The 24543-nt window shown below is 38.1% G+C and overlaps 1 protein-coding gene across 2 annotated transcripts; it reads left to right on the plus strand.

The window, feature by feature from the left end:
• Positions 1 to 199: 199 nt before the first annotated feature.
• Positions 200 to 24514, plus strand: LOC123878116 (dynamin-like 120 kDa protein, mitochondrial). 2 transcript variants are annotated; one of them, XM_045925192.1, is made up of 22 exons: positions 200 to 518; positions 744 to 960; positions 1537 to 1672; positions 2362 to 2508; positions 3793 to 3885; positions 4370 to 4521; positions 5535 to 5716; positions 6453 to 6563; positions 7460 to 7589; positions 8330 to 8428; positions 9435 to 9566; positions 10452 to 10597; positions 11352 to 11513; positions 17059 to 17252; positions 18311 to 18525; positions 19149 to 19290; positions 20031 to 20155; positions 20910 to 20998; positions 21637 to 21718; positions 22135 to 22269; positions 23555 to 23624; positions 24400 to 24514. In XM_045925192.1, the coding sequence occupies exons 1-22, from the start codon at positions 490 to 492 to the stop codon at positions 24462 to 24464; spliced, it is 2853 nt and encodes a 950-aa protein (XP_045781148.1). In that variant the 5' UTR covers positions 200 to 489; the 3' UTR covers positions 24465 to 24514. The 2 variants fall into 2 exon arrangements, with proteins under 2 accessions (XP_045781148.1, XP_045781149.1); XM_045925193.1 differs by having other exon boundaries at positions 2392 to 2508.
• Positions 24515 to 24543: the final 29 nt, after the last annotated feature.

Consider the following 24543-nt stretch of genomic DNA (forward strand, 5'->3'; position numbering starts at 1 on the left):
TGGTGTGGAATATGGAAAAAAATGAAAATATTATTTTTATTATTTAAGATCTTATTAAAAATAAAGTTTAATAATAAATAAAAATTCAAATATTCCATATATTGGCTTTCCATGAAAATCTTGGTATGAAAATAAAAAGTAAAACCAAAGAGGTTTAAATCTTGCACCGCAAACGGCGAAACGGAACGCAAAAGAAAATGAAAACTGCCCTTGGAATTGCAATCAGTCATTAATTTGTCAAATTTTCTAAATATCTATGAAGTGATCTCTAATGATTTTTAATTTATATTGATTGTGTAATATATCTACATGAATTATTTTATTTCTTAAACTGCAATGAATTGATTATACATGTTGATTCAACAAAAGTGACCGGTATAGGTTATGAACGCAAATAGCAAGATATTTTATTGGTTAACTAATATGTTTTAAGAAAAACTTCTTGTTTAACCTTAACCCTAGTTTGTAAAGAAGGGAAGAGAGAGCACAATGTCAAGGATATTGAATCACCGTGTGAGGTAATCAGACCATGAATGATATGATGCAAAAATAGTTCCAAAAGTTGAAACTAGCTTAACAAAATTGTTCAAAAATCCTTATCCAATTTGTATAGATTCTAGCTTAGTACTTACCATGAATATTTTAAAATTTCATGAATATTTACTTAGTTCAAATTAATAAAGGCAGGTCATACTTAGCTACTTATATAAAAAGTTAAACCCATATAAAATCAAATTTTTCAGAGCATCATTGAAGAAACCATCATGGTCACCCATAGACAAGAGAGCAGTAGCATTCTCAATATACACTGGTCGAAGCTTGCTACTCCACAAGCCTGCACCCAATCATATCCCGAGAAGAAAATATGGCATGCTAGTAGCAAGGGCTGTGAGGGGGATGCTGAAGATACGCTACTTGATACTGGGTGGTGCTGTTGGTGGGGGCATGACTTTGAATAAGGTATGTTTCAGCAAAATCAATCTATTGATGTACCAGTGCTAGGCAAAGAAACCTTTCTTGTAGAAAAGAGGGATTTGAAGTCCAACACACTACAGTTAAGTTTCAGGGGCTACACAATACACGATAGAAAATCAAAGAGTTCCCACGGGATTTCGATAAACCTAAAACCACGCGGGTGAAGCCGCGGGCATTGGCTAGTTGGCAATAAAGATGTTAAATAAATATTATTGCAGAGATTAGCAATGATTATATTTGAATAGCTAACTCACTCGCCCACACCAGCTTTGCCTGGGTTCAATTTCAATCCTAAATACTAGCAATATCCTGCAGCTTCGCTCAGCGAGATTACTCCTTAGTCAGTGGGAATTCCAAAGAATCCTGCCTTATATTTTCTTCTCTACATTATGAGTTAAATAAGGGCAAAATTTCATTTTTTCAAATATCTAAGTGTTTAGGCTTGACATTCTGTGAATTGACCCAGGACTTCCCTTTTTATATGTTTTCATAATGTAACACTCTGGTTCCTTATTATACAGAGACCATTGATTTTTTTTTTATTTAAATTAATCTTTTCAGAAATATGCAGAATGGAAAGATGGTTTGCCAGACATGGGCTGGCTCAACGAACTGTTGCCAGATAACGATCAGTGGGACAAATTCACAACTACCCTCATTTCTGCTAAGGATAAAATTGGTGATCAGCTGCAAATTGGTGAGTTTGCTTGAAAGTTAGTTTAACTTTTACAAAGCATTGTTTAATAGTTTGTGTGTATTTGTGTAGTCTCTATTTATTGTGCATATTATGTTTGTAGTTTAATAATAAATGTAGTTTGAAAGACTATGAGTATTCTTTAATGTTATACTACATTTAATAAATTATTGTTAGAGTAATAATTCATTTTAACTAAGCCTTAGCCACATATTTATGTGATACTAACAAAAGTTGCTAGATACATAAAATATGGCCCAAAATTGTATATATTAAACACTTTTACCACCTTAAGACCTCCATTGCTCCCAAAGTTGCTAAGGTTTATTATTTTTCATTGGACACTTGGCAATTTTAAATTTGCCAGTTCATATCTAGCCTTAGCCAGCATGCCCGCGGACAGTTAAATGTCCAGTGGTATAATAGCCATCCAATTTGTTTACACACATAACATAATATTATAATATGTGTATTTGTATGATAAATCAAGGTAAGTTATTTGACCAGCTGGTCATTAAACGTTTATGAACTGAGGGCCCTTTAAATGTTTCAACTCTTTTCTACTTGGCTCGTTCAAGCTTTCTCGTATTTGATGGTCTGAGGCGCCTACCTAATTCCATAAGAAAAGCCCTTTCCAATTGGTGGACTTTGTTGGACCAAAGACTAGTGTACTAGCAAATGTGTACCGCTAGGGGTCCCACTGACGCTGTCGGTGACCTCAGATCCTCGGCTCCGGGACGCGGGGCTTGCGAGGGCTGCCGAGTTGCGGGAATGGCTGGCGCAGCGATATGAGGATGCCGTCGCGGCTGCCGCAGTCAATAACACTACCAATGAAATGGGTGAGTAGTACTGACAACATCACACTATAATATTATAAAGGAGAAAGTTTGTATGTGTGTGTGTGTGTGTGTGTGTGTGTGTGTGTGTGTGATTGTGTGTGTGTGTGTGTGTATGTTTGTTACTCCTTCACGTAAAAACTACTGGACGGATTGGGCTGAAATTTAGAATGGAGATAGATTATACCCTGGATTAGCACATAGGCTACTTTTTATCCCGGAAAATCAAAGAGTTCCCACGGGAATTTTAAAAAACCTACATCCACGCGAACGAAGTCGCGGGTATCAGCTAGTTGATAATACAATCGATACATTACACTCTACATGCTAGTGTCCTTATTTACAACAGTTTCAACATTCTTCTCAAGATATAGTTGACAACATGTGGGTGAGTGACACTGACAACATCGATAGTCGATACATGACACTCGACACACTAGTGTGCTTATTTATAACAATTTGAACATTGAACATTTCATGGTGCTACTAACATTAAAGATTCTGTAGTTTAGGGAGTCGAGTAGGATAATTCTGTAGTTGATAGTTGTTTTTATTTACCTGTACTTTGTTTATTAATATTATTTAAATGGTTTTATTAAGTTAAATATTGTTACACAATTTATTTTGTTAGTCTGTCATCAAAATAATATTTTAATTATGCTTAATTTAGCATAATTTTTTTGAAATATTGCCCACAATTTCTTCTGTTCCAGTTCAAGTATTAAAATGATTTTCAGTAAGTACTTAAGATTATAAGTATAGATTTTTACGGCTATATTCACGTATTTAGTCGATGTAAGCCCGACTAGTTGACGGTTGAGACTGAACTTCTAAACCGCGACGCGCAGCGAGCCGAGTCCCTATGAAAAAGGACCCGGGATGGGTTCGAAACTAGTCGGGCTTACATCGACTAAATACTTGAGTATAGCCGTAAAAATCTATACTTATAATCCTAAGTACTTATTGAAAATCATTTTAAAACTTAAAAAGAACTACAACTAAATACGTGACTATAGCCGTAAAAGTCTATACGTTTTACTTTAGAGCCTCGATAGGTGCATCGGTTGAGGAGCGGACTGACTTCCGAAAGGCCGGCGGTTCAAACTTCAAACCCCACCCGTTGCACTATTGTCGTACCCACTCCTGGCACAAACTTTACGCTTAATTGGAGGGGAAAATTTACAACAACAACAACTCTTTAAAAAAACCACAACTTTAACAATTCTTTAAAAAAAAAGTTAAAATACTTGGGATCAAGTTGGTTAAGCCATTTGGTTGCACTCACAGAGCCAGCGCCAAAGATCGTCAATAACCTGCAGAGTAAGCCGGCGCCGGCCACGGCTTCAAGTCGCTCGCCCGGGGAAGAAGCTGCAGCATACGGTAACAAGTACATCATCCATACTAATATTATAAATGCGAAAGTTTGTCTGTCTGTCTGGCGTTCTGCTACGTTTTCACAGCTCAACCGCTGAACCGATTTTACCAAAATTTGGTACAGAGTTAGCTTACGTCCCGGGGACGGTTTTTATCCCGGAAAATCAAAGAGTTCCAATGGGATTTTCAAGGGTCTATCCGTTTAACCGATTTATATCAAATTTGGTACAGAGGTAGCTTACGCCTCGGAAATGGGCTTCGGCAACTTTTTATCCCAGAAAAGCAAAGAGTTCCCACGGGATTTGTAAAAAACCTAAATCCACGCCGACGGAGTCGCGGGCATCATCTTGTTTTATGTATTCTTCATCATCTTCTTTGTTCTTGCGGTTTCTCAAAAAAAATTCTAACCGTTTTATTTCTTTTATGTAGTACGGAACCGTCGTGCGCGAGTCTGACTCGCACTTGACTGGTTTTTAATTCAATTTTATAGAGAAAAGAATCCACAGCCTGCAAGAGGAAGTGTTATCTCTCCAAGCGAGATATCAAAGGGAGCTGCAGAGACTTGAGCAAGAGAACAGGGAGTTGCGACAACAGAACATGCTACTCAGGCAGGGTAGGCAACCACCCACTAAGAAGATGAAGGTTAGTATATATATGCCTTTGACGACGTCCCTGGCGCAGTGGTAGCACAGCATCGTACAGGAACGCTAAATCGCTTGGCGGCATGGCTTTGCCGATAGGGCCAGACCAGACCAGAAACTTAGAAATTATAAAATTCTATATCTCGGCCGGGAATCGAACCCGGGACCTTCCACTTATAAGACCACAGCGCCAAGGAGGTCGTCCAAACTTAGTCAAAGTCAAAATCATTTATTCAAAGTAGGTACTATTAACACCTTTTCTTTGTCAGATTTGTTAGATTTAAAAGATGATAATATTAGTGGTGATAAATAATTACGTTAGCTTAATAGAAAAGCTGCGAGGGTTCCAAACGCGCCCAAGTCTAAGAACAACAACCTTAGCCGGGTATTACTTATTTACGTTCTCGGTAGTGCAAATATTCCGTTCCGAACCAGTCTACATTCAGTTGACGATTCAAAAGCCCTGGTAAAATATTATTTGAATAAATGAAAATTCCTGTTAGTAGTCCCAAACCAGTAGTGGTAGATTCAGTTCAAAAGCATAAAAATTCCCATTTCATGCAAGGAACCAAAAGCTTAATTTGCTATAATCCGCCAAACCAAAGAAATCTGTATGATGCAACATGCAGCATGCGACATGCAGCGCCCGCCCTCCCACTGATAAACATGCAGTGCTTTGCAATTAGGCATTGTAAGGTCTACATCTCCTGAGGATGCTCCAGTGTCGGGGCGAAGCGTGCGTCGAATGGTGTTGGGATTTGTGTGGTGCTGCGTGGTGGTGGAGCGTGTGGCTTGCTTGGTGGCTGGCTTTTCCTGCATGTTTATCAGTGGGAGGGCGGGTGGTGCATTTCGCATCATACAGATTTCTTTGGTTTGGCGGATTATAGCAAATTAAGCTTCTGGTTCCTTGTATGTCATGGACTTCCGCAAAATAACGCCTACTTCGATACCAATTCCCATTTCTTCAGTTTCTGGTGTATAACATGCTCTAAATTTTGTTTTGGTGGTTTCCAGCGCTCCTTAATCGACATGTACTCAGCAGTACTCGACGAGTTAGCGGGCTGGGAGGCGGGCGAAGCCGGGAGGCTGCCACGAGTGGTGGTGGTGGGGGACCAATCAGCTGGAAAGACATCTGTGTTGGAGATGATAGCACAGGCCAGGATCTTCCCACGAGGTGCTGGGGAAATGTGCACACGGTATTTGAAACTTTTAATCACACTTCACACTACTATTATAAAGGCGAAAGTTTGTATGTATGTGTGTGTGTATGTTTGCTACTCCTTCACGCAAAAACTACTGGACGGATTGGGCTGATAGAATGGAGATAGATTATACCCTGGATTAGCACATAGGCTACTTTTTATCCCGGAAAATCAAAGAGTTCCCACGGGATTTTTAAAAACCTACATCCACGCGAACAAAGAACAAAGGCATCAGCTAGTGTTGTATAAAAAATACGGCCATGTGCGAGTCAGACGCACCGAGGGTTCCGTACTCGGGTACTTTTTCCAACATTTTGCACGATGAACCAAAAACTATAATGCATAAAAATAAATTAAAATCCGTTTTCATACGGATCTCTAATTTTTTTAAGATAAAATATACCTAGCTATTTTATTCCAATAACCATAAAACGGTAAATTTATGGTTACATCACAGAAAATAAATTAAAATGTGTTTCAATTTTCAAAGTAAGATTATACCAAGCGGGGTATCATATGAAAGGGCTTTACCTGTATATTCTATAACAGATTCTAATTTATTTTTATGCATAATAGTTTTTGATTTATCGTGCAAAATGTCGGAAAAAATACCCGAGTACAGAACCCTTGGTGCGCGAGTCTGACTCGCACTTTGCCGGTTTTTTTTACGAAATAGTGACCGTAAAAAATAAATATAATTCATAAAAATTTTGTATAAATTTATTTTCAGAGCGCCAGTAAAAGTGACACTATCAGAAGGACCATACCACGTGGCTCAGTTCAGGGATTCCTCACGAGAGTTTGACCTTAACAAGGAATCTGACCTCGCAGATTTGAGAAAGTAAGTTGAATTTTGTTTATTCCCTTCAATTTTGAAGTGGGTAAGTCAAGAGTGAATAGGCATCAATCTAGGTAAAGGCGTTCCATCTTAGGCTGCATCATCTTTTGCCAGCAGGTCTGATTGCATTCAAGAAAGAAAGAAAGAAAGAAAGAAAATGTATTTATTTGTAGTCAGTGTCACAGATAAAAGCAAAGTATACAAGCGCTGGCTGGTCTATAAATTAAAAAAAATGCAAATCAGAAAGCGTAATAAGCTCGCAACTCCTACGCTCCGCCTCAGGAAGGTCCAAAAGTCATTTGTGGGAATGAGTGTAATCTTGTGTAACAAAATTCCGCAATCAATTTTGAACTTGCCTTTACACAACTTTAAAAAATCTATTAAAAGTATGCTCCTGGAAAAAGCATATTATATTATCGAAGATTATGTAAATAATAAAAAAGCATACATTTGACTCGCTCCAGCTTGTATAGTATGGCTTATTGTAAACTAGCCGATGCCCGCGACTTCGCCCGCGTGGATTTAGTTTTTTTGAAATCCCGTGGGAACTCTTTGATTTTCCGGGATAAAAAGTAGCCTATGTGCTAATCCAGGATATTATCTATCTCCATTCCAAATTTCAGCCAAATCCGTCAAGTAGTTTTTGCGTGAAGGAGTAACAAACATACACACACACACGCACACATACACACACACACACACATACAAACTTTCGCCTTTATAATATTAGTGTGATTAAACAGTTGAAAAGAGCAACCGCCGAGCTTCTTGCTGGTTCTTCTCGGTAGAAACGGCATTCCGAACCAGTGGTAAATTAATTTGACCATTCAAAAGCACTTGTAAAAGTTTATTTGAATAAAAATGTTTTGTACTCTATTCTTTAACTATTCTGTGTACAGGGAAGTGGAGATGCGCATGCGCAACAGTGTGCGCGGCGGGCGCACCGTGTCCACCGAAGTGATAGCGATGTCCGTCCGTGGGCCGGGTTTGCCGAGGATGGTCCTTGTGGATTTGCCGGGAGTTATATCGGTGAGTTTACTTTTACAATAGGGATGGTGCCAACTAGTCAAATTATAATCTACTAGAAAAAATATATAAAATTCCCGTGGGAACTCTTTGATTTTCCGGGATAAAAAGTAGCCTATGTGCTAATCCAGGGTATTATCTATCTCCACTCCAAATTTCAGCGAAATCCGTCCAGTAGTTTTTGCGTGAAGGAGTAACAAACATACACACACACACACACATACACATACAAACTTTCGCCTTTATAATATTAGTGTGATTATTGTGATAGTGTGACTATAGACGATGCTCGCGACTTCGTCCGCGTGGATTTAGGTTTTCTAAAAATCCCGTAGGAACTCTTTGATTTTCCGGTATCTTTAAAACAAGAGTGAATAGGCACCTTCTAGGTAAGCGCGTCCCATCTTAGACCACATCATCACTTTCCATCAGGTGTGATTGTGGTCAAGCGCTTGCCTATAGTGAATAAAAAAAAAAAACCGGGATGCAAGCTACCTCTGTACCAAATTTCATATAAATCGGTTTAACGGATGGGGCTTTGAGAATCCCGCGGGAACTCTTTGATTTTCCGGGATATAAAATTCTAAGTGTGTATTTATTTATTTTTAATTTCTATTAAGTGATAACCTTATATATTTTTAAATTAAATGGCCGTTTGTGGTTTTCTAGACACTGCGTTAACAAATTAATATAATAAGAATAAAGTTTAAATATTTTGTATAGTTATTATTATCGTCCAACAGACCCAGACCGTGGACATGGCCGCAGACACCAGGGAAGCGATCAAACAGATGACTAAACAGTACATGGATAACCCTAACGCGATCATATTGTGTATTCAGGTTAGTTCATTTCTAATCCGAACCGCTAGGATATGGAACACCCTTTCGACATCAGTTTTCCCTTCCACCTATAATATAGGTACCTTTAAGTCAAGAGTGAATAGGCAACTTCTAGACAAGCGCGCTCCATCTTAGCCTGCATTATCACTTGCTAGCAGGTCTGATTGCAGCCAAGCGCTAGTCTATATAATTTAAAAAAAAAAAACAGTTTCAGCCTTTAGGGTGCTAGCATAAAGAGCCAGCGGCTCGATTGCGATAGAATGATGGCTATAATGTCACGATCGCAATCACCTCTGATTGGTTGACGCTCGCTCACTATTAGTTACAATGGATTGTTTTTTAAAAACAAGCGAGCAAACGAACAGGTGGGTCACCTGATGCTAAGTGATTATCGCCGCCCATAAACATTTGCAGCACCAGAGGAACCGCCGATGAGTTGCCGGCCTTTCAGGAATTCGTTGGTCCGCCCCTTGAATAACCCCATGTTGTAATCTAGTGGGAACACCGCCGATGGGAGTTGATGATTGAAAAAGGATCTGGCGCAAAGTACACAGGCACCGAAGTGGTGAAAATCATCATCATGATCAATCCATCGCCGGCCCACTACTGAACACAGGTTTCCTTTCAGAATGAGAAAGGGTTAAGCCATAGTCCCCTACGCTGGTCAAGCGCGGATTGGCAGGCATCACACACATCATATTATAATGAAATAGTTTGATGAATATAATTATACGTAATATTTTTAACCCCCGACCCAAAAAGAGGGGTGTTATAAGTTTGACGTGTGTATCTGTGTATCTGTCTATGGCATCGTGGCTCCTAAACTAATGAACCGAGTTTAATTTAGTTTTGAAGTGGCTTGATCGAGAGTGTTCTTAGCTATTATCCAAGAAAATCGATTCAGCCGTTTGAAAGTTATCAGCTCTTTTCTAGTTACTGCAACCTTCACTTGACGGGGGTGTTATTAATTTTTAATTTACACTTGTCATATATTATAATATTCTAGGACGGTTCGGTGGACGCAGAACGAAGCAATGTGACAGATTTGGTGGCATCATGTGACCCTCAAGGCAAAAGAACCATCTTCGTGCTCACCAAAGTTGACCTCGCTGAAGAGAACCTCGCTAATCCGAATCGAGTAAGTGTCATTTCTCTTTTTCTACATCATATTAATTTCTAACCCTTTCACATAATGTTAGGGGTTTTCTAAAATATGATGAGTTGCTTAAAAGCTTTGAAGCACTTGTATTTGTACAAATCAAGATGGCTGCCTGCAACAGATCGTGTGGATATTTGAATGAGTCAAATATTGTCAAATTCATTAAACTCTCTCTCTCTCTCTCTTTATAGTCTTAGTCCCCATAACTGAGGGTCGTGACTCCTTCCCATTAATACTATAATGGTAGGAATTCTCTTGGGATAGTAATGTGGTGGGTTCCCAGATTCGTCCGCGTACAACTCACTAAGATAACGAGATTTCGACTCAGGTTAATTTACAGTTATTATCAGATGTTAGTGATAATAACCGGATAAATTCGGACCTCTGAAGTCGGTCATCCATCCAGTTACCGACTTGGGTCAATGTTGCTTAACAATCACAGTCGATTGATATGCTGAAATATTAAAACTTGTTGGTTGGTATTAAATGATTGTACGACGGCGTTGTGGTAGACGTCTTTATTCTGCGCAGGCTTATGATCGACTCCTCTTACGAACTAACAGTAATTATAGCAGCAGTAATCTTATAAGCTATTGTCTTAAAGATATTTCTTAATCTAACCAAAATAATTTTGTATCACCTTTTGTTCAAATTCAACTAAGTAACCTACATATTACAATGCGTTGTTACTACTAGGCTAAACGTCCCTCCTAATAAACTACCATCAATAAATTAATTATTTTGATCATTTCTTTAAATTCAAATAAATCCTTTAAAACAAGCTGAATAAATAAAATTTTTTTTATTTCAGACCATATTGTTACAAATAAGTTCATAATACACCTTATATTTTAACTATTTCAGATCCGTCGTATCTTAGAGGGAAAACTGTTCCCAATGAAAGCGTTAGGTTACTACGCCGTGGTAACCGGTCGAAGCAGGAAAGATGACTCCATTCAGAGCATACGGGAGTATGAAGAGAGATTCTTCCGATCTTCTAAACTGTTCAAGTAAGTTCTAGAAACAAGTACTTTGATGTGGATGTGGACGAACCAGTGGTAGATGCTCTTGACGATTCAAAAGTACTTGTAAAAGTCTAATTGAATAAAAATAATATGAATTTGAATTTAATTTGGATTCTTAAGCTTGCGTTTTCTAACTTATTCGAAGTTAGAAAATGCAAGCTAGCAAAAGACATAGGGCCAAAATCCATACTAATATTTGTATAAAATAAATGCGAAAGTGTGTCGCTCTATTTATCTATCTCTCTGTCTCTCTGTCTCTTTGCTTGTTTTTGACCGATTTTGATGAAAGGTCCAGAGTTAGCTTACATCCTGGGGAAGGACATAGGCTACTTTTATCCCAGAAAAGCAAAGAGTTCCCACGGGAATCATAATGGCCCATCCGATTAACTGATTTATATGAAAATTGGTGCAAAGGTAGATTGCTTCCCAGAAATTGATGTAGGGAACTTTTATGCCGCAATAGCAGAGTTCCCACGGGATTTTTAAAACCACAAAGACCACGCGGACGAAGTCGCGGGCATCATCTAGTTAATAGTAATCAGTCTATCCATGGAATTTGTATGGAATATCCTGAAACAAGCACTATGCATGCCTCGACCGGGAGTGCCTTTCTGGCCTCGTTTTATAGAAAGAAAGAAAGAAAGAAAGAAAATGCATTTATTTGTTGTAAGGTTTATAGACTTACACTCGACCAGAAAACGCTTACTTCCCGGTCTTATGCAGTAATGTACTGTTTCAGGGAAGGTCTGGTTTCGGCGGCGCAGGTGACAACCCGCAACCTGGCTATGGGCGTGGCGGACTGCTTCTGGCGAATGGTACGGGACTCCGTGGAACAACAAGCCGACGCTTTCAAAGCTATGAGATTCAACCTTGAGACCGAATGGAAGAATACGTTTCCGAGGTAAGCCCTTTTTTAAACCTTATCCTTAAGAGCGGTTACGCATTCATCTGATCCTTGAAAAAACTGTTAAGTTATTTTTAAAAAAATGATTGGAATTGTCAAAAATAATATAAAATTATTAATTTATCTTTTGAAGGTAGTTTATTAAAATCGATATTTCACTCATTCAATGTCATACAATCTGTTGCTAGGGTGTTACCTTGAGTGAATTTACATAAACACAGTTGATTGTCATGAAGCGCAAGCCTATAATAAATTATATTATCGATTTAACTAAAGAATGTAACGTGTACCTTAGCGGTCCCGTTACATCCTTTATTTAGATCGCATATTTTTATTAACATAACCTGAAATCTGTTTGTAGACCTTTTTATATGTCATATGTCAGTGTCCCAAACTTCACCATGACGTTTCTAAGGCGTGACGTTTGGGAATGTAATTCAACGATCTGTCAAACCTTCTTTCATATTGGAAAAAAACTAGTAACATTTTTGACAGCTCGTTTACCGAATGAAGTTGGCATCTTTCGGTGGCCATTTTGAAGCTTCACTTTTCTTCCTACATAGACACGCAAACATTTGCTCGTCAATTATTAATTTTAAAAATGTGAAAGTTAAACTAAATAAGTATAATACATATTTATGGGCCAGAGGGCTATAGAGTGGTAGGACACGGCGCTTTTAGCGCCGTTGATCCTAGATCGTTGATCCTAGATCGTTGATCCTAGATTTTCGTCTCTAGATCGTTGATCCTAGATTGTTATCATTTAACGCCTCATTTGAGCATTTATCATGAGGATTTTCCCGTAAATTTCATTTTGGATCGTACATGTTACGTTTTATATCGGATTCCATCCCGGAATTGGTGTGATGGAATGCAGTTTTCGGCCTGTGGAATTAGTTAGATATTCGACATGTGCCTAGCTTATTCTCTATTTTAACAAATTTTGTGATAATTTGGACTTTATTTTTTTATAACCTAGTGTGTGGCCATGTGGCCCAGGTACTATAAGTTTGTTTATTTTTGATAACTATATATATGACATATAAAATTAAGACAAGAACAAAGGGGCGATACCTATTATAAATTGTCATATTTTTTTTTCCTCTTTAATAAATAAAATTTGTATAAAACTTTAGAAATTTAATAAATTAATTTTTAATAATAAATTTTAAATTCTTTGATTTTTATTCACCAATATTTATTTCTTGAGGACATTTGGCGTCCCGGAATAGAGAGCACGGCTAGGTGGACCGAATCTCTGACTTGCGATTAAAAGTCCAGGCCTCGGCAAGTCTATCTGTGGAGATTTCTATCCAGCTGGCTGGCGCCCGAAGGTTTTCCCTATATCCATTTTATATATATATATTTTGTCAGCTGGAAGTAAAAGTAAGGAATTAATTCTATTGTTTATTTTTATTTTAAATAAATTTTATTTTAAATTTTTCACCTATTGGGTGGTGAAAAATTTACTTTGTTACAATTGGCGCCCGAACAGGGACTGATTTTTATTTGGGAACCTAGTTGTGTTGATTCTCATAGTATTAGTGAATAAATATTTTAATTGTTCTCGTTCTTGTCTTAATTTGTATTTTTGTAATATTTTAAGGTGTATTGTATTCTTGTAACTTATTTTTTTTATTGTATGCCTAGATACTAAGATGTTTGTCTTAGCATAGCAATTTAAGTGTGCTCGCCTAGTTAATAAGCGTAGTTTATTTTGAGGTTTTTTATACTACTATTATTTATGTGTTACTAGTGAAAATGCTACTTACCTAAAAAGGCCATTTCTTTGTAAGAAACGGAGCCAAAAACTTGATAGGTGTCGCTGTGGCCAGTTTTCTCTTGAAAATGATAGGTGCACGACGATGGAAAATCTATTTTATTTAATTTTATCTATTTTTTTTAGGCTTTTTCCAAATTTTGTTAAAAGAATCTTCTAGAGAATAGACAGCGTTTGTAGTCCCAGGTCGTGGTCTATTTGTATTCGTTAGGATGTTATTTGGTATGACAAATGCACCGTCGAATTACACAGACTTTCTGATCGTTTGTTTGGACCAGATTTTGATAACGAAGTCCTGTTACCTAGATGATATTATTATTTTACTTTCAAAAGATTTTAAATTCATTCAGCATTTTAGATAAATAAATATCAAAGATTAAAAGATTCTAGACTTGCAAATAACTTAAATAAATTTGAATTTTGCTAAAGAATATAATATTCCAAAAATATTTCATAACATACTCCTCAGAATAATCCAGTAGAACGCTTTAACAAAACTATTGAGACTTGCTTAGCATGCTATGTTGAAAGTGACCATAGAACGTGGTCTAAATATTTACCCCATGTTCAGGCAGCTATTAATGGCACTATTAATTTAGTTACAGGATACACACCTAATTTTCTTATGTTTGGTAGGGAAGTTTTCCTTGATGGATCCTTACATAAATTTTATTCTATCTCTGACCCTTCAGAGTTAACTATTGGTAGTCGTTCAGATTATTCGGACGCACTTCTTACTTTGAGTAATATTTTTGATAAAACTGTTAGTAATCTGGCCAAGTCATATAGACGAAATGCCAAATACTACAATGAAGGAAGAAAAAGCATTTCTTATTGTGTTGGAGACACAGTTTGGAGGCGCAACTTTGTGCAATCCAATGCTGCTTCTTTCTTTTCCGCAAAATTAGCCCCTAAATTTGTTAAATGTAAAATAATAAAGAAAATTTCAGATAATGTATATTTATTAAAAGATTTGGAAAAAAATAGTACAGGTAGATACCATATAAAAGATATTCTTAAAATTTGACAAAATTAAAACTTAAAATTAATTTTAACAGGAAAAGAATCTAGCAGAAGCTAACACAATAAGGACTCATTATTATTTTGTGTAGGATTTTTTTGGCTCCTTTGTCAGTCCTACCGATTTATAGGTTGCGGCTATGCAGTTGCTCCGCATTACCTCTCCTTTTTGTATATATTGTATATTTTTGATTTTATAGTTCTGTTTATAAGAGATCTTTTGGTAGCGGTTATGCAGTTGCTTCGTTTTACCAGGCTCTTGAAGAACTCATTTTTGGTTGCGGTTTTGCCTTTGTTTGCACCGTATTACCTAATTTTGTTGTAAATATGTATAGTTTTCTTTTATGGGATTACGGTTTAGCACATGCCCCGTATTATCCTCCTGCTTGTTCTGCTATAGTCAGTCAGGTAGTTTTGTAAATATGTACAGATCTTTTGTGGGATCATGGTTGGCACATGCTCCATGTTATCCTCCTGCTTGTGTCTGTTTTATCGGCAAGTAGATGTATATATTTTTTTCTATGTGGGTCTTTAGTACTCATCCTTGGCCTTGTCTCACACATGTGGACATGTTCGCTAGGTCCTTGCTTTAGGCAGGACGATGTTTTAGGTGTTGCTCTTTTGTAGCGCATCTTTATTTTGGATGGTTCGACAATGCGCGGCGAGGGTGCCTGAGTGCTTTGTTCGGTTGCATACCATTCCGAAAACCCCTTAGCTAGGTTAGTTCGTCAATACGCGGCGAGGGTGCCTCAGTGGATTGATCAGTTGCATACTAACTCTAGACTCTTTTTATTTTGGCTTATGTTGTGTTAGGTTGGTTTGCCATTTCACGGCGTTGATGCTTAGTGTCTTGGTCAGTAGTATACCAATCCTAATCACACACTCTTTAGAAAGTTTTCTTCCCTTCTTCGCTAGTTTGGTTTGCCATTTCACAGCGTTGATGCTAGTGTCTTGGACAGTAGTATACCAATACCTACTATGCAAATCTAGTTTAGGAATTTTGTTTTGATGGATTGCTTCTCAATCTGTATTTATTAATGATTATTTGGTTGTTTTGGCTTACATAAATTTAGATATTTAACTTTCCTTTTGTTTGGTAGTTCCCTTTGTTTTGTCTTATAGAATTGTTTAGGGTAAAGAAAAAAAAAAGGTTTTTTTTTCTTTTCTCTAGAAAGGGGAAATTGTAACGTGTACCTTAGCGGTCCCGTTACATCCTTTATTTAGATCGCATATTTTTATTAACATAACCTGAAATCTGTTTGTAGACCTTTTTATATGTCATATGTCAGTGTCCCAAACTTCACCATGACGTTTCTAAGGCGTGACGTTTGGGAATGTAATTCAACGATCTGTCAAACCTTCTTTCATATTGGAAAAAAACTAGTAACATTTTTGACAGCTCGTTTACCGAATGAAGTTGGCATCTTTCGGTGGCCATTTTGAAGCTTCACTTTTCTTCCTACATAGACACGCAAACATTTGCTCGTCAATTATTAATTTTAAAAATGTGAAAGTTAAACTAAATAAGTATAATACATATTTATGGGCCAGAGGGCTATAGAGTGGTAGGACACGGCGCTTTTAGCGCCGTTGATCCTAGATCGTTGATCCTAGATCGTTGATCCTAGATTTTCGTCTCTAGATCGTTGATCCTAGATTGTTATCATTTAACGCCTCATTTGAGCATTTATCATGAGGATTTTCCCGTAAATTTCATTTTGGATCGTACATGTTACGTTTTATATCGGATTCCATCCCGGAATTGGTGTGATGGAATGCAGTTTTCGGCCTGTGGAATTAGTTAGATATTCGACATGTGCCTAGCTTATTCTCTATTTTAACAAATTTTGTGATAATTTGGACTTTATTTTTTTATAACCTAGTGTGTGGCCATGTGGCCCAGGTACTATAAGTTTGTTTATTTTTGATAACTATATATATGACATATAAAATTAAGACAAGAACAAAGGGGCGATACCTATTATAAATTGTCATATTTTTTTTTCCTCTTTAATAAATAAAATTTGTATAAAACTTTAGAAATTTAATAAATTAATTTTTAATAATAAATTTTAAATTCTTTGATTTTTATTCACCAATATTTATTTCTTGAGGACATTTGGCGTCCCGGAATAGAGAGCACGGCTAGGTGGACCGAATCTCTGACTTGCGATTAAAAGTCCAGGCCTCGGCAAGTCTATCTGTGGAGATTTCTATCCAGCTGGCTGGCGCCCGAAGGTTTTCCCTATATCCATTTTATATATATATATTTTGTCAGCTGGAAGTAAAAGTAAGGAATTAATTCTATTGTTTATTTTTATTTTAAATAAATTTTATTTTAAATTTTTCACCTATTGGGTGGTGAAAAATTTACTTTGTTACAAGAAGTACGTCAAATTATGTCAAATATCTATGACGTGACTTGAATTTCATACAGGGTGGCTTACTAAGGGGCATGCGACGGGTCTGCCCGCGAAATTCAAATTTAATTTGGTTTTTCGCTATTTGTATACTAATACGACAACGTAGGCTTATGGCATTTTAATTGCGACAATGGCAGTATCATCCTCAAAGGTTTATACAAAAATCTTTACTTGAAAGGGTCCAGTTTAAGAAATTAGCTCTAGTGTCGACTAATTTGTGATTTATATTCGGTACTAGAGCTAATTTCTTAAACTGGACCCTGTGATTTGACTTGTAGTCAATATCCCGTTTTAAAAAATTGTTTCTCCCGTATTCCAGACAACGCGAGCTAGATCGCGACGAGCTATTTGAGCGCGCTCGGGCAGAGTTGCTCGACCAGTCGGCCGAGCTGTCCGCCGTACCGGCCGCGGCGTGGGAGCAGAGGCTACATAACGCTTTATGGGCGTCCACTGCCGAAAGGATCTTCAGTGGAATTTACCTCCCTTCAGCTGCGCAGGCGCATGATGACGTCGGTGAGTAGACCACAGTAGACCGTAGCAGACCAATGTTACACCTTCCATAGATTTTTATTCCTTATTTTCTTACTTCTTTTATTAAGTAACGTATCCTTTTCTATCCTTTTCCTCTCCAGCGTATCCTCTCCAGCAAGTAAGATACAAACAAGGGGATGGTCACACCACGACGATATGGCTTGACCCTTACGATTTTGATTTCAGTAAGAATTTCTTACATTTCCTACTGTACGTGTAAAATAAGTAGTCCAATATGAACCTGCGCATTGTTCAAAAACATTTTTAGGCAATCAGGAGTGAATAGGCACCTTCTAGGTAAACGCGTCCCATCTTAGACCACATCATCACTTTCCATCAGGTGTGATTGAGGTCAAGCGCTTGCCTATAATGGATAAAAAAAAAGTTGAGGACCTGTGCAAACCGCCACATTGCAATTTCTAATTGGACTACTGGTTATGCGCGCACTATACCAGTAGTTATGTCATTTTAGGTTAAATCTATAGAACATACTTTGACTTTGCTTAGACTTAAGTTTCAGTTAAAATGAGACAAGCTGATGCCATTGGTATAACGCTGTCTCGTTTTAACAGTGCCTTAAGTATGAGCAAATCGTCAGATTTAACGAATCTAGGTTCGTCGTTTTTAGAAATTGAAGAAATGGAAATTTTAGATAACATTAGTTTAATCCGTTGTTCGACAACTATTCAAATCAGTATCGTTTTGTCAAACGTCAAAACTTGCGCGTAGTATGCGAGCTTCTATGAAATACTGGCGTGTGACGTCACAATGATTTGATTTTTTTTGTTTAATCGATAGTTTAAATTGGTTATTATGCTTAAAACTAACAAAGGATTAATTACTAAGAAAGGATATTGTAAGATTTAATTATAATCACTCATTAATTAGTTTTCATGTTCTATAACTATAAAAGGACAAGTACACTTTAGGTTTCTTGACAGACAGACAGACAACGAAGTGATCTTATAGGTAAGGGATCCTTTTTTCCTTTTGAGGTACAGAACCCTAATAAAACAGTTAATTTCGATATTCCCAAACAGATAAATTCAACACAGCAGTGGACATCAAACTGCGCGAATGGGCGGAGAGTGAGCTAGCTCGTCAATCTATTGAAGCGGGGCGGGAGGCTTTGAGGGAAGAATTTGCTGAACTACTGGCAAGGTCTACGGAAACCGACCCAGTTTATGAGCCGGTGAAGAAAGCCGCTGTTGAGGAGGCCTTGTCTCGACACCAGTGGGAGGAGAGGGCACAGGATGTGAGTATATAAGAATTTCTCCAGTTTATCTCTGGAGTCCCACAAGGCTGCCCTTGAGGTCTCACACTCTTTATACTTTATATCAATAATTGTAAGTGTGTAGAGGCATGCAGCCTCTTTTAAGACCGGCAGCTGCGAAGAAAGCAACACACTTTGCAGCTGTCACTTAGAGAACACAATTTGAATTCGGAGCGATTCAAAATATCTTGCTGGCCTGGACGAACCCCGGGCAGCGCATTCAACCAATTCACTTCAGATTATCAAGACCGAAACACCTCGGTCTAGCGTCAAGCTCCGGACCTCGTTTTTCTACCACAGTTTTAATTGTAACCGAGGCACATATTGTAAATACAGCCCAAGTAATACAAGGATAATATGTAGTGGTATTTTTATTTATCAGTTATCTATCATACGCTGCATGGCTGCTACAAGTGCACCAGGCACCACGCTTGTGAGAGTGAAATTGCTTGCGGTGGCGTGCGGTGCGGTTGTAGAAAAAGGAGGGTGGAATGAGATCAAACAGCTCTACAGAGCACTCCCCATTATAAAGGCGATAAAACACGCAAATGTACATCTCTATGGTGCTCAGGTTCAGTAAAATCTGCCTATTTCGTCCTTCACAGGTCCTACGCGTGTTGCAAGTGAACGCGTTACAAGACCGTTGCGTTCGCTCGCGTGCTGAATGGGACGCGGCGGTCGCGCTGATGGACACGGCGCTCCGAGAGCGGTTGCAGGCAGTGGAGAATGACCTGAAGACGCTTACAGGTGACATCCATATTTTAAGTACACTGATAAAACAAACAATTTTTGGGGGTTTCTTTCACGGTTTATTGGGACTCTAGCTCGGTTAAAGGTTGCCTGGTAGAGATTGCTCCAAGCAATAAGGCCGCCTTTGCACACAATAGTTTTTTCTGTTTTCTTCTTTCTGTGTTGTGATCCTTTACATGTGTTTTTGTGTGCAATAATTTGTTCTATCTATCTATCTATCTCGGAAAAGAAATATTTCATACACCCAAAATATGATGTTCATTATTATCTACGGAACCCTAACAAGATAAAATTGAAAACTAAAACCTGATTGCGATCGTCTTAATAAACGCTGAAAATATTAGAATAAAATCGTTTTTCTGTCACTTGGTATATTTTAATTTTATTGTACACTTACATACATGAGCCCAGAATTTTCTCCCCTTTCATTTGACATCCCACTCAATACAATAGCAAAAAATTTTTGGAGACCTCTTTTGATGTAACATCCGTTAGGGCAATTTTTTCGTATAAATATATCATCCGGACCTTTACAACGGATCTATTGACACCTCATGCATCAAAATTGGTCCAATGGTTTAGGCATTTCGGTGGAACACACAGAATCTGGATACAAACATACATACATACTTACATACATACATAGACTGCTAAAATCATAACCCTTTCTTTGGCTTTGCCGCAGTCAGGTAAAAAAGCGAGGTCCGACCCGCATTTGACCGGTTTTTCTGTGTCAGGTCCCAGCTTCCGAGATCGTTGGTTACGTTGGCAGTACACCAGCGAGGAGCAGAGCAGGCGCGCCGAAGTTCGTGCGGAGCTGGAGAAGCTTGGCACCAACAGACCTGCGCTCTCGTACGACGAGGTAACCTCTAAACCAGAGTGAACTAGAGTGAAGAAGCTCTCGGTTTGATCCTGAATTGACTTGAAATCTAAATACAGGTGTAACCAAAACGCTAGCCAAAACGAAGACAGGTGATAGTACTGATGATTACTGATAAGATACCATAAAAAACTACGAAAATGGTTCTTAAAACATCCTATATTTTTTAAAGTTTACAATATATTGCAAATAAAACAACTTAACTGACGCTAAAGGTTACTGACGTTCCGTAAATAGGTCACTCACAGGTTGTAAATTATTTGGCGACTCAAAACCACTTGTAAAAGTTTATTTGAATAAAAATCTATTCTAGTCTACTCGAAGACAATGCCGTATCCGGTATCGTAGGTGGGGCATTGACCCAAGTTTTGCACGCTATACAATGCGGGTTTGAAAGATACTAAAACTACAAGATAATGCAAAGGGTTATTGGCACTGGATTGTGTTAAGGTAGTATAATAATAACGCTAAGTTTTTGCTAGCGTTCTGGATACACCCTGTATATAAAAGGAAAAACTGACTGACTGATCTATCAACGAACAGCCCCAAACGACTTGACGGATAGCTATTATGCCGTAGACATCCACTATGAAAGAATTTTTGAAAATTCAAGCCTCAAGAGGGTAAAATAGGGGTTTCCTCGCACTAGTTTCTTAATTAAAGCTTTTCTAGTATCTAGTAGTCTAGATAAAAACACTATCATAAAAAATATAAAAAGTATAACATTGTTTTTTAGATAGTAGCAGTGAGAGACAACTTACGTCGCCGCGGAGTGGAGGTGGACAATGAATACATTCGTGAGACGTGGAGACCCGTCTACCTTAGGTGAGGGGTGTTAAACTGCGCTAAACAACCAGTCCGAACTGAACACGAGGCGTATTTGACAGACACGACGGACCGACGGACAGACGGACAACAAAGTGGTCCTATAAGGTATGCGTTTTTCCTTTTGAGGTACGGAACCCTAAAATTCCGTACCTCAAAAGGAAAAACAGATACCTCATAGGATCACTTTGTTGTCTGTCTGTCTGTCTGTCTGTCTGTCCGTCCGTCCGTCATGTCTGTCAAGAAAACCTATTGGGTACTTCCCGTTGACCTTGAATCACAAAATTTGGTAGGTAGGTCGGTCTTATAGCACAAGTAAAGGTATAAATCCGAAAACTGAGAATTTGTGGTAACATCACAAATTGTCAGTTTTCGGATTTTTCGGATTTGTCAAAAAAAAATGTGTTCACGAAAAAATTAATTTACTAAATCACATGTCTAGATGGCTCTGTTGTCATTAACTTGCTGTGTTGCACATAAAAATATTAAAAGATCTTGTACGGAACCCTTCGTATGCGTGACCGACTCGCACTTGACCAGTTTTTTCCGAATTTTAGAGAAAAACTTTTTCTCTTATTCAGACTTCAAAATCGCCTTATTGACTTAAATTAATAGATATTTATAAATGTTGTTTCCAGAAACTTCTTACAACGTGCGCAGGCGCGCGCTAGAGATTGTAAGAAAAGTTACTACTTGTACAGCCAACAGAATGGACAAGAGGTATAATAGTTTATTCTCTGACTTGTTCGGAACTTGCTACTTTATTCTCTTTCTCTCTCTCTCTCTCTAACTCATTCTTTTAAAATCTCTTCTGAAGCCCTCATTTTCACCACCAGTTTCCAATACTTTGGCTGTAAATTGCTTTATTTCTGGCCTGGGCAGTAATGTAATTTTTTTTTTCTTTTTTTTACCTATAATATGTTAACTAAGTACCCGGTAAAACTGCCCTATATATTACTATAAGCTGACTACTACAAAAAACGAAAAGGTTCTCAATTCGTTGGAATCTTTTTTGTAACCTGTCATTTGTGTTTCGTGGTACAATAAAGTATATACATACATGCATAATGACGTGTAACCATTGTCTATATCCTGATGTTTAGTATAACCTCAAATTAGCTGTGACCACTTTGCAGAAAGAGTGCTGCGAGGTAGTTATGTTCTGGCGAGTGCAAGCAGCTCTCCGTACAACCGCTAACGCGCTCAGGCAACAGATCGCTAACAGGGAGGCTGCGAGGCTGGACAGGGACCTGCGAGAGGTCCTCGATGAGGTAACATCTATTGAACATTGTTTTTTTTTATTCAGATACAAGTTAACCATTGACTGGAATCTGCAGTTTACGATGAAAATGAAAATGAAAAATGTTTTATTAACAAAATATAGTCTTATACAATAATTTCCCTGTGTCTGGTGGTACCCACACTAGGTAATCCTGTGTCGTGGGTACCTAGTTTGCGTTGACAATATCCTGTTTACAATTTTATTTGACACTCGGTTAAATTAAAGCTAACAGTATAACAATTATTAAGTACTAGCCGATGCCCGCGACTTCGCCCGCGTGGTTTTAGGTTTTTCGAAATCCCGTGGGAACTCTTTGATTTTCCGGGATAAAAAGTAGCCTATGTGCTAATCCAGGGTATAATATATCTCCATTCTAAATTTCACCCCAATCCGTCCAGTAGTTTTTGCGTGAAGGAGTAACAAACATACACACACACACACACACACACACACACACACACACACACACACACACACACACAAACTTTCGCCTTTATAATATTAGTGTGATAACATTAAGTATTAAGTATAACAGCTATTCTAAGATTACAGAAATAAAGATAAAAATGAAGATGTGTGATGAGATGGAAGCGGGCTAACCTGGAATGAAGTATGGCAGTTTTTATTAAACCTCTTTGGTTTCTACACGGCATCGTAACGGAACGCTAAGCCCTACTTCGCACGAGCGTTAAAACTCGGTGTTGCGCTGAAAATACAAAGTGCGCGTTATAAAAGCGTTGACGTGTGAACAGATACTTGGGAATGCATTTGTTCTATTTGAACGCGTTTTTAACGGACGTTAAAAAAGCTCTCGTCCGAATGAGGCCTTTGTCGTTGTGGCACGGCTTTGCTATTTTTAAAATTAGATAAAACTAACTCAGTTTTCAACATTGCAATCTCAACATCACACTAATATTATAAAGGAGAAAGTGTGTGCGTGCGTGCGTGCGTGCGTGCGTGTGTGTGTTGTTACACCTTCACGCAAAAACTACTGGACGGATTGGGCTAAAATTTAGAATGGAGATAGATTATACCCTGGATTAGCACATAGGCTACTTTTTATCCCGGAAAATCAAAGAGTTCCCACGGGAATTTTAAAAAACCTACATCCACGCGAACGAAGTAGCGGGCAACAGCTAGTATTCTCTAAAATTGAAGAGATTTAGTATATAACTGACAGCCTTTGTTCTACAACTACGCCCATCTGTCTATGTCATTGAAGTACCAAATATCCTTGTCTACATAGATGTGTATGATTTCTTCTGTCGTTACAGATGTCAGCCGATCCAGAACTAAAGAAGAAACTTCTTTCCGGTAGAAGAGTAGAACTCGCTGAAGAACTTAGTAAGTTATAAACTACCCACTTTAATCCATCCATATCCATACTATATAATGTTATTAATGCGAAAGTGTGTCTGTCTGTCTGTCTGCTACGCTTTCACGGCTCAACCACTCAACCGATTTTAATGAAATTTTGTGCAGACTTAGGATACATTCCGGGGAAGGACATAGGCTACTTTTTATCCCGGAAAAACAAACAGTTCCCGCGGGATTCCTAAATACTCATCCGCTTGACCGATTTGTATGAAATTTGGTACTGAGGTAGCTTGCGTCCCTGTAATTGACATAGACAACTATTTATCCCGGAAAATCAAAGAGTTCCCACGGGATCTTTAAAAACCTATATCCACGCGGATGAAGTCGCGGGCATCCTCTGATTCCATCATAAATTCCAAACTACTCAACTATTTGGGAGATTGATATGACATCATGACATGTTGACAAATCCAATATGGCAGTGTTTAGAAAGCCGCAAACGACCGCTTTGATTTAAAAATTATATGTAACCAGTAGGTACATAATAGAACCAGAGTAACCGACAGCTCAACGGGTTGCGAAGCTTAAGTAGTAATGGGTAGCGCACATACATTTCTTGTGCTATAAGACCCACCTACCTGCCAAATCTCATGATTCTAGGTCAACGGAAAGTACCCTATAGGTTTTTTGACAGACACGACGGACAGACAGACAACAAAGTGACCCTATAAGGATTCCTTTCTTCATTTTTTCCTTTTGAGGTACAGAGCCCTAAAAAACATAATTTTTTCTTTCTTTTCAGAGCGCGTAAGACAAGTGCAAGAGAAGTTAGAAGAATTCATAGAAGCGTTGAACAAGGAGAAGTAGTCAAATATTGTTACCAGCAGCTCGCGTCACGAAACTTGAAACTCTTCTGTTAAGGACCTTGAGCAAAATGTATGGACCC

This window comes from Maniola jurtina, chromosome 25 (genome assembly GCF_905333055.1).
Source record: "Maniola jurtina chromosome 25, ilManJurt1.1, whole genome shotgun sequence".
Classification (NCBI taxonomy): domain Eukaryota; kingdom Metazoa; phylum Arthropoda; class Insecta; order Lepidoptera; family Nymphalidae; genus Maniola; species Maniola jurtina.